Source organism: Grammomys surdaster, unplaced genomic scaffold (genome assembly GCF_004785775.1).
Source record: "Grammomys surdaster isolate TR1022 unplaced genomic scaffold, NIH_TR_1.0 204, whole genome shotgun sequence".
NCBI classification, from domain to species: Eukaryota; Metazoa; Chordata; class Mammalia; order Rodentia; family Muridae; genus Grammomys; species Grammomys surdaster.
Genome location: NW_021604649.1, coordinates 952,720 through 963,952, shown reverse-complemented (window position 1 = coordinate 963,952; position 11,233 = coordinate 952,720). Strand labels below are relative to the sequence as shown.

General features: G+C 39.6%; 1 protein-coding gene across 1 annotated transcript in view; it reads left to right on the top strand.

The window, feature by feature from the left end:
• Positions 1-449: 449 nt before the first annotated feature.
• Clcn5 (chloride voltage-gated channel 5) overlaps positions 450-11,233 on the top strand; it is a 146,276-nt gene continuing 135,492 nt past the window's right edge. Inside the window, exon 1 of the mRNA XM_028770798.1 lies at positions 450-566. Within this exon, the coding sequence (XP_028626631.1) occupies positions 500-566 (67 nt within the window). The 5' untranslated portion in view covers positions 450-499. The remainder of the gene's footprint in view (positions 567-11,233) is intronic.

The window sequence follows — 11,233 nt, the reverse complement described above, 5'->3', positions numbered from 1 at the left end:
TTAAAAAAAGAAATATTACAGCAAATAGGGATGGAGTTTAAAGGAAGTTTTAGGGTAAAGTAACAATTAGTATAATATAGCTGGATGGCATTGCTCTAAGCTTCCATTTTGAAGAAAACCTGTTGGGCTGACTCCAAAACTCTATTCGTCTAATAGTTTGGATTTTTAAATGTGCAAAATAAGATTTTTTCCATTGCTCTCAGCTGTCTTGCTTGGTTTAGTAGATAACTAACTACTTAAAAGACAAAAAAGTAGAACTGACATTCATCTGCTTTATGAACGTTGAAGACATTGGTTTTTTTAGCTATTTTCATAAATGGATGATTATCATGGTAGTTAATAGTTTCTAACTAAGCCTTACAGTTTTCTAGGTACTGTTTTAAATTATAGTTAATTAATTAAAGAATTAAGTGTGTATGTGTGTTTGTGTGTATGTGTGTGCATGTATGTATACAACTTGCTGCATCCAGTTTTCTCCTTCCACCATTTGGATCCAGGAATGAAATCAGGGAGACAGGCTTGGCCGCTGGAGCATTTGCCCACTGACTCATCTCGCCAGTTCCCAGGTACTATTTTAAATCTTTTATACACATTTCCCACTGCAATCCAGCTGTCAAAGGTTAGTAGTAATATTCTTCTTTTTAAACTGCAGAAAGTGAGGCAAAGAGAAACTAAGTAATAACTAAAAATAATTCCTGGTATAAATGTATGTATGCTATAAGTAAAAAATGTACAGTGGATTTCAAAGACTCCATATATAGAAGAATCTGAAAAACATAATAATGTTTTTATTGGTTACCTTTAGAACGGGTACCGTTTTGTATGTATTTGATTCAATAAATACAGTGTTATATCTCCTTTCACTTATTTTTTTCTATTTAATTAATTAATTAATTAATTAATTTACATTTCATATGTTGTCCCCTTACCCCATCCCCCACCCACCCAGGAACTCCCTATTCCCTCTCCCCTCCTCCTTCTTCTCTGTGGATGTACCCCTACCTACCCCCCCACTCCCACCTCCCCACCCTCAAAATTCCCACCCCCTGGGGCATCCAGCCTTCATGAGGTCAAGGATCTCTTCTCCCACCTATGCCCAGCAGGGCCCTCCACTCTTACATATACAGCTGAAGCCCTGGATCCCTCCCTAAGTGCTCCCAGGCTGGTGGTTTAGACCCTGGGAGCTGTGGTTGGTTGGTATTGTTGCTCTCCTCATGGTGCCACAAACCCTTTCAGCTCCTTCAGTCTTCACTCTAACTCCTCTATTGAGAACCCCATGATCAGTTCAATGGCTAGTTGTGAGCATCTGCCTCTGAATATGGCAGACTCTTGCAGACCTCTGAGGAGACATCTATATCAGGCTCTTATCAGCATGGACTTCCTGATTTCCACATCAGCATCTACCTTTGGTGACTGCACATGGGATGGATACTCAGGTGGAATGGTCTCCAGACGGCTCCTCCTTCAGTTTCTGTCCCTCGCTTTGTCTCCATATTTGCTCCCTTGAGTATGTTGTTGCTCCTTCTAAGAAGGACAGAATCACCCCCACTTGGTCTTCCTTCTTCATGAGCTTCATGTGGCCTGTGAGTTGAATCTTGGGCATTTCAAGGTTCTGGGCTAATATACAATAATCAGTGAGTGAATACCATGTGTGTTCTTTTGTGATTGGCTTACCTCACTCAGGATGATAATTTCTAGTTCCATCCATTTACCTAGGAAATTCTCAAATTCATTGTTTTTAATAGCTGAGTAATACTCCATTGTATAAATATACCACATTTTTTGAATCCATTCCTCAGTTGAAGGACATCTGGGTTCTTTCCAGCTTCTGGCTATTATAAATAAGGCTGCTATGAACACAGTGGAGCATGTGTCCTTGCTATATGTTGGAGCATCTTCTGGGTATATGCCCAAAAGTGATATAGCTGGGTCCTCAGGTAATGCTATGTCCAATTTTCTGAGGAACCGCCAGACTGATTTCCAGAGTGGTTGCACCATCTTGCAGTCCCACCAACAATGGAGGAATGTTCCTCTTTCTCCACACCCTCGCCAGCATCAAATTGCCTGAATGGCTTTTGTTTGTGTTAGACAGTATTGCCATAGAGTGTTTTATCAAGGCAGCTCCAAGAACTGTGTAGGATCTCACCCTGTATCTCATCATGTACAGGAGACGAAAAGCAGAGGAAGCAAAAAAAAAAAAAAAAGTTCAATACATTGGACTGAAGCTAGCTGCCGCATCCATTCATAGGAGGATCTCACACCTATTCTCTAATGATTGCTTTTTTAAGGGACGAGGAGCAAGGGAGCTTTTAAGTTTAGGAACATATTAGTGTTTTACTCCCATCTACTGAATAATTGTGTAAAGCATTGTGTTGATACTGTGCTTCATACAAAATCATTGGCTTGAATCTTTCCATTAAGAAGTTATAATCTAGTAAAAGGATTACACTTGTATAATGAGTACTAGAAACAATGAATGCAGAATCCTAAGAGAACAGTAGTAATTTGTAGTTAGGTTAAGGATGGAAGGCTAGGAAGGAGGTGACATTTGAGCTGGTTGAAGAAAATTAGGTAGTGATACCCTCTATTCTCAAAGGAAAGTACAGATACTGATAACAGGTCCCTGAGTTTGGATGGCTGGCTGCTCACCAAATGGATGTTCGGTGTGGCACACATTGGAGAGAAGTCAGAGAGCTTGAAATGTGCATTTGGGGTGATCTCTTTGTATTGCTTGCTATACTTTCCCCATCTCCCTGCTTTCTTGTACCCACATAGGAACTTCCTATTACAGAACAGCCTTTTGGATTTCTGACCTCCTGTATCAGCCAGGCTGGCTGTAAAGGTTCATTAGACGTATAGCTCATGGTTTCACTTATGTTTTCTGGGTATTAGAAATGGACAGGTGAGCATATAATTTCATGTTGTGTCTTTTTTAAAGCTAGGGTTTCACTGTGTAATCCTGGCTAGCCTGGGGTTCTTTATGTAGACCAGGGTGTCCTTGAAAACCTCTGTCTCCTGGGATCAAAGGTATGAACTATTATGCCTGGAGGATGACTTGTTTGTTTTAAAACTAGTTAAAATGAGCCTGTCTTTGAAATTAGATTTAACTTAAATTTTTTTCTTGTCTGCTCTCTCAGGCAAATAACTGTAGCTCCCTTCACAGGGAGGAGTAGGTAATGAGACAGAAAGAGGCCAGGAGGGCTACTCTGACAGAAGCATTTTTACTTTGAAGTGGGAATGGTAAAAAAAATGTCCTAATATCCTCTTACTGCACTAACATTACTTTGTTCAATTCTTGCCAGCTACCAGGTACGTAACAAATTGCTTCATTTGTTGTTACTATTTTCTGTTTTTTTTTTTTTTTGAGGCACAGTGTCATGTGCCTAGGCTGGCATGGCATTCACCATGATGTTGAGAGTGACCTTGAACTTCTGATCTTCCTTCCTCCTTTCCCAAGTACTAGGATTATATGCATGAAGCACCAGGCCTGGCTGATTGCTTCCGTTTTGTGTGGAATATATTTGGCACTCAAAAAGTAGCTTTGAGGGGCTGGAGAAATGTCTTAGTGGTTAAGAGCACTGACTGCTCTTGCAGAGGACCCATGACAAGACCTGGATTCAGTTCCCAGCATTACCAAGGTGGCTCACAATCGCCTGTAACTCCAGTTCCAGAGGATTTGATACTCTCTTCTGATGTTCCATTCATGTATGATATTATGAACGTACATACACATAGTCACATATACACATACACATAAAATAAATACAAATTAACTAGTAGGGGTTCTTCAGTTTGGAACTGCAAGCAGGTTGTTTTTATTAAGTTTTCTGGCTGCTTGGTTTTATGCTAATAGAGTTTTGCCTCATTAATATAGAATATGCTACATTGATTCCTTCCTGCTCTCCCGAGGATAGTATTTAGCTAACTGATTTTTTTCCTTTTATAAAATCCTAAAATGTTAAAGCGACAAAGGAGTCCTCTTGTGAGATGTTACAGTAGCTGTCTCTTAGTGAGAAGTGACAGTGTATTTCTTTCCCTTTAAAAATTAGAAATGATTATAATCTATTCTTGTTAAAAATCAGTTTTTAAGACATAGTTTCATATAGCCCAGGCTGGCCTTTAACTTGCTATATAGCTGAGGAGGACCATGAACTTCTGCTTGTCTCCCAAGTGTTGGGAATACAACAGTGCATCACTGTCCCCAACAAGGTTTTCATTTTACGCAGTCAAATGCATTAGCCTTTGCTTATGTAGTTAAGCAGTTTGCAGTTTTAATATATGTTGCAACAGTTGCTGGAAACATAGGTTGGAATAAGAAATAGTACATACATACTTTTTCAGGCATACCTGTAGTTTTGTGCAGTCTATTATTTTACAACATAAAATAGCATTAGTGGACTTTCAAGCTGCAAACTGTGGCACAGCCAAAGTCTCATTTTTTTTTTTAAATCTCTGTCTGTCTTAGTTTCATATCCTGTTGATGACATAGAATAGCCTGACAAAAAGCAATCTAGGGGAGAGTTTATTTGGCTCCCAATTCCAGGCTGCAGTCCATCGTTACAAGGGAAATCAAGGCAACAGGAACTTGAAACAGCTGCATCCATAGTCAAGAGCAGAGAACAATGAATTACTGCTTGTGTGCTAGTTCTCACTCATACAGTCCACCCACAGTGGGCAGATCTACTCAGTAACCAATAGAATCCCTAGATAGACATGTCCACAGGCCAGTTTAGTATAGATGATCCCTCACTGAAATGTACATGTGATTTAGATTGTATCAATCTGACAAAACTAAACTGCCATCTCTCTGTCTATCTGTCTATCTAGCTATCTACCATTATACCAAAGGTCTGTCTTAACATGCCTGATACTCTTGTATGTACTCTCAAACAATATGATTTGGAGCTTTAGAGCTCATATTAGCCATATCCTGAAACCATGTAGGTTTTGAGTCCAAACTGACCTCTCATTCAAGATTCCTAGGACCGAGTTACCTGCGTATCCCTGGTTTAGTGTAGCCTTTGGCTAAGATGAGTAGACCACTCCCCCTGCAGTGGCTTCAGCCAGTGACTGTGGTGATTGCTGTTGTTATTCAGAGGCAGTGGCTCTGGAGTGGGGCTGCCTGAATTTGATTTCTAGGTCTGACACTTGGCTAGCTGTGGCTGTAGCTTCGGGCAGATCAGTTAAGTCCTCGGTGTTTTAATTAAGTTCTCTCATCTGTAAAAGGATAATAGTGTCCACTTCACAGAACTTTTATGATGGTTACATCAGATAATGAAACATACAGTGCCTAAGCTGTCTATTAGCCTGTCCTGAGTGCTTTTATAATAGTTATTCTGGTCTCGTGAAGAGTAAAATGTTGGAAAGTCCTTCTTTATGTCAGGCAGAGCTCAAGTCTGTTTCTGACCTCTAACCTCTAGTTCCAAGCAGAAGAAAACCCCTTTCCCTACTTTTCTCCCTTCCTGACATAGCACAGGTAAGGAAGGAAGCAGGGTATGAAAGGGATTTGTAGCTGGGCATAATGGGTCACACCTGTAATCCCATCACTCAGAGACTGAGACAGGAGGAGTGAGGTGAGCTGGAGGGCAGCCTGCTCACATAGTCAGTTCTAGGCCAACCTAAGCTATAGTTTGAGACCCTGTTTTGAACCTACCCCCTCACAAAAGAAAAAGGGAGGGAAGTATGCTGTCAATGGTAAAGCGTTATGTTACCCACAATGAAGTCAATCCTACCATTGTTTTATGGCATACATAATAGTTACTAACTTGTCATTGGATACTGGTTATATGTCCTCTTTACCAGGCTAAATAGCTTGTATTACTTTTAGTGTTCATTTCCCCCCATCTTTTTGGAGACAGATCTTTTGTATCAGTCTGGCTTCAAATTCTCTGTGTAGCCAAGGGTTGCCATAAACTATTGGATGTTCTGTCTACACCTCCCAAGTGCTAGGATTATAGACATGTATCACCATACTTGGATATTATGTTTTTTATACAACAGGATCTTTCAACACTTATTTTCTCCAAGACCTGATTTATTGTATATATTCAGAGCACAATGATGGTATAATATTTAATTCCACTCCACTTTCTTTAAAAAAATACATACTTTATTCCTGGACATGGTGGTCCATGACTGTAATTCTAGTTACTTGAAAGGCAGAGGCAAAGAGGATTGTAAGTTTGAGACCAGCCTGAACAATTAAGCAAGACCCTTCAAGAAGAAGAATACATAAGTTTATTAATGAGATTGAGTGTTGTAATAGTTTGAGGATTATTATCATCGGTTGATTACAGAATCTTTTGCAATGCACTTCTACTAATCTTAAATTTTCTTGGAGACAGTCTCACTGTGTAGACTAGGCTAGCCTTGACCTTGAAGCAATCCATCTCCCTCTGTCTCTTGAGTACTGGGATTAAAGGCATGTGCTGTCCCACTGGGCACCCTTGACTATTTTAAAAACTTTCATTCACTTACTGTTTTTTTTTTTTTAAAGACAAGTTCTCCTGAATCCCAAGATGACATTGAGTTTCCTGTCTCCACCTCCTGAGTATTGCGGTTAGAGGTTTGTACAGCACACTTGGTTTATGTAGTGCTAGAGATTAAACCCAAACTTTTTTTATTCCATGAAAACACTCAATCAATCGAACTACATATGCAGCTCATTTTTATGCTGGAGATAAATCTGGATTAATTTTTTCAGATTTTTTTTGTCCTCTTCCTTGTGTCAGACACTGTGCCCTAGGTAGGGGATATAACGTGGGTTCTGCCTTTCTCTCCTTTATTTTACTGCACCTAATCTAGCCTGTCAAAATTCTAGTTCTATCTGAAAGAAGAGTACCTGGGTCACCCTCTTTTATACATGTGTTGCTTTTTTTTTCCTCCTAAGTTGGTTGAAAATGGTATTTTAATAGTGCTAAGTGCAGAGTCCTGAGGCCTACCAGCAGAACTCCTGTGAGGTAAACATTGATCTGTTGTTATTCTTTAAAACAAATCTTTTTATGCTGGTATGGTGAATATGTCTTTAATCCCAATATTCAAGAGGCAGAAACTGTAATGCTCTGCAGTTTAAGGCCAGCATGGTCTACTTATTGAGTTCCAGGCTAGCCAGAACTACATAGAGGGACCTTTTCCTCAAACAAACAAACAAACAAACAAACCCCCTCCCAAACAAAAAAAAACACCCTTTTTATTTTAAAATAATTTTACATTTAGGTAATCATGGTAACTGCAGAGAAGTATACAGGCAAGGCTCGTGTACTTCTTCCTCTTGCTTCCTTAAATAACAATAATATCATATATGAACTCTGCTACAACATCAAACCAACAAAGTGACATTGGTACGACATTGGTACAATCTACAGAGGTTATAGGGGGATGAGACTCAAGTAAGAGAAAGTTTTAGTATGTGTCTTGCAGTTTTATCACACGTCTGTTGTGAGTGTATTCTATAAAGAAAAATTGTCTAAAATGACATGCGGGAAGTCAAAACACTGTGCCAGTGACATTACCACAGTCTACAGTTCTCATGACACAATTCTCAATTGCTCACAACACTTTGTTTAATGGTCCATTAGGAACTATTTGCATTATGATAACAAATTTTATATATTTTTTTGTTTAGTTTTCCTTTTTGAGACAGTGTCTTTCTCTGTAAACTTGACTTGTCTGGACTTCACCATTTAGAGCAGATTGGCCTCCACCTCATAGAGATCCATCTGCCTTTGGCTCCACAGTGCTGGGATTAAGGGAATGTAACACCACACCTGTCTCCTTTTGTTTTTAAGGTGTTTTGGAAATGTTATTGCTTTGGAAAGTTGGGTTGTTAGTTACCAAACTATAGCCTTCCTTCATCATTCTAGTCAGCCATATTTTTTTTTTTTGTGATACTTGGCATCAAATTTGGAGCCTTGCATGTGCTAGGCAAGTACTCAACCACCGAGCTACCTCTTTGCCCACCATGATTCGTTTGAAGAGATCACCAGGAGAAACTTCTTAATCAGGAATGCAGGTTACCTTATGACCACAAGCTATGTGTTATTAGGGCCCATGGAGCCAAATTCATTTGAACCTGCACGTGATTGCCCATAGGTTAGCATCTTTTTCATGTTTGTCCTGCCATTACCAGTGTGAAAAAATTGGCCTATCATTTAAGATGGGATAGAAATAGGAACTAGATCATTCCACTGTTGTCCTTGCTTGCTCACTTGCTGTCTTTCCATCACCTGTTCACATATATTTTCTACTCAGGGTAGATGATCTTACATTGAAGAATGTGCACCTGTTATGGCTACATCAGTTCCTGTTGCATACTAATATGATTTCTGTTTAGTTACTCTGTGGTCTTTAGTTGCCTCTGTTTTTTTTTAATCTCTTTACAGTTTGGAGGGGGGAATATTAACATTGTGAGACTGTCCCTCTACTTTTTATTTCTCTAAAACATTGATCTACTAAAGGGTCACTGTAATCACTTATCAAAATTCTTACACATAGAGATCACTGTGATCACTTATCAAAATTCTTACGTGGGGTATGTTCATACCTATGTCTTTGTTGTTCTGTCTATAGTTGTTACCAAGAAGTGTTTACAATAATCTGGCCATGGTTCCTAAAGTTTCTTTCACTTCAACTTTTCAACTTATCACTTCTTCTTTCTTGGCCAAACTCACAGAGTTTCCAGTTCCTCTGTTGCTTCCTCAGCATGCTAAAGGATGAAATGTCTCTGGTAAAAATTCAACACAGTCCCTTCCAATTTTATAACCATAGTGTTTCCTGGGTGACACTATTTTCCCCTCTCTGATCTACGTGTCTTCCTGAATCTGTGTTCTTTGGTTTTTTTTTTAAACCCACGTGTTTACAACTATTTCTCTGAAGTTCTTACCCTTGATGACACTGTCCCCTACCCCACCTCACAACCCTCTCAGTTGGAAGCTGCTTAGTCTGCAAATTCCTTATTTTCAAGAAAGCTTCCGGAGCCAGAGTGTTGTTCAACACTTTTCTTCCCCGCCCCCTTTTTCTGACATGCCTGTTACCAGGTCCTGCGCAGACACAGAGCAAATTTTGGGTTACTTGCTTGCCTTTTTCCTTTGATTCCCTTGGCCCCTAAATTAGTCTTGTTTGCCACGCTGACTCCGGGCATCACTCTAGGCCTCTTCATCAGTGGCTACACTGATGAGTTCCCAGATGCGCCACATAACTCGTCTTGATTTCCAGTCACGTGACTTTCATTTCAACTTTGCCCAAGCAACCTCCTCATCTGGTCACACCAATGAATCATGTCATCATCTGAAACTGTTCCACCTCGGCTGTTCCCTTTCACAGAATTTCTTTGAGTGCTTAAACACTTCCACCCCATCTTCCGTTCTCCTCGACATCTAGCCTCTCAGTCTCATGTCCTTTCCCACCCAACGAACATTGCCTTCTCTACCTTGCCTCCACGAGCCATCTGATACTAATTCCCACACTATCCCCAATTCCCTCACGTTCTTCTTGTTCCGCTGCACCTGCCCTGCCAATCCCCAAACCTAAATGGATTTTAGCATCTGTTTTCTTCTGTCCGGTTCCCAGGCTTCTGAGTAAATACTAGGGAAAATTGCCTCATCATGCTCATTATATCCATGACCAAACTATGATTTCTAACCACAGCTGGATCCTGAACAGCCGCTTACTAATCCCTTTACACATTCCTAGTTGGTTTCTTTTTCAATTTCCCACAGCAGCTGTTCCATTTTCTTACCATGTCTTCCAGCCCTTTAATTTAGTCCTCTCTTTCCCTGACTCTGGTCAGCACGTAATCTAGTTCCATACCTCCTTGCAAAGAGAGAGCCATTAGTTACAGATGTTCCTTTCTCTCAAACATATAGATCCATGGCTGCTTTGTTTTTATGTTATCTTTCCCAAGCCCGACTTACCTATCCTCTGATGACACCTGTAAGATATTCTGTTCCTCTGATAACCTTCCTTCTTTCTTGTATCTGCTGTATTTTAAAAACAGCTCATTTTCTTTTGAATTGCAAACATACCAAAGAATTTTCTCTTGAACTTCCTCCAAATCCATTTGGTTTTACCAATGTCAGAGACAAATGGGCTATCTGGTCCCTTTGCTTTATCTTACAACACATGGAAAGAATCATCTATATTTCCTCACCTTTCAGTGTTCACATAATGCAGTATGGTTCTCCAGTAGTCTCTCTACTAAGAATTCATTTTTCATGGGTTATCATGGCTCACAAATTCAGAGTAGGTGTCACAGGATACAGAGAGCACAGGTGGGAAGATGTGTGTGTGTGTGTGTGTGTGTGTGCATATTTGAGATTGCCTGTTTCTGTTTAGGAATGAAGAGAAGTAGGGGAGGGGTGGAATTCAATACTGTACTTTTCTTCTGTTTCAAGGATGTTCATAATCTGCTGTAATAACCACAGTACTTCTTTCTCTTTGCTTTTCATTCCCAACCAAATATTATTTACCATAGTTCCACTCTTTGGTTTGTTGAGTTTCATAAGAACTACCTTTTGACGACATGTAATGTTGTTGTTGTTGGTGGTGGTGGTGGTGATGATGATGATAATGTTTATGTTTTTTTTTAGTTATTTTGGGAATTTTGTACAATGTATTTTGATCATATTTAACCCTCCCTACTTCTTCCAGACTCACTTGACCTTCCTGACCTACCCAACTTTTTTTTTTAAACCCATCAAGTCCCATGTGTGGCCTTCCTACCAGGGGCCACACCTTTATAGAAAACTGACTTTCCCTTTTCCAATATTGCTAGATTCCTAATAGCACTTTAACTAGGGCTGGGACTTTGTGCCCATCTTTTCTCTCCATGTTGAGATTTTTTTTTTCTGGCTTGAGCTTGAACAATTCCTGTTTTAGATACCTACTGTGGTGATGTGGTGAGTGCAGTATATAACCTTTAATTTCATAAAGCAAGTACTCTAATACATAATTTATATATGTGCCAATGAAGGTTCAGAGCAGGCAGATGTCTTGACTAAGATTACAGAACAAATATGAAGATGCATAGAAGTTGAATCCTGGTCAGTGTCTTTCCAAAGCTTTAATCAATATACCTTCCTTTAATCAGTATATCACTTCCTTCCATGACCAAGTGCTAGATACAACCTCAGCAATCCTGGATAACTGTGATGTCCCCTTTGTTTTCTTTTTGAAAATGATTTGTTTTTAATTATGTCTATATGTGTGTATCTGTGTATGGATTGTACACATGAGT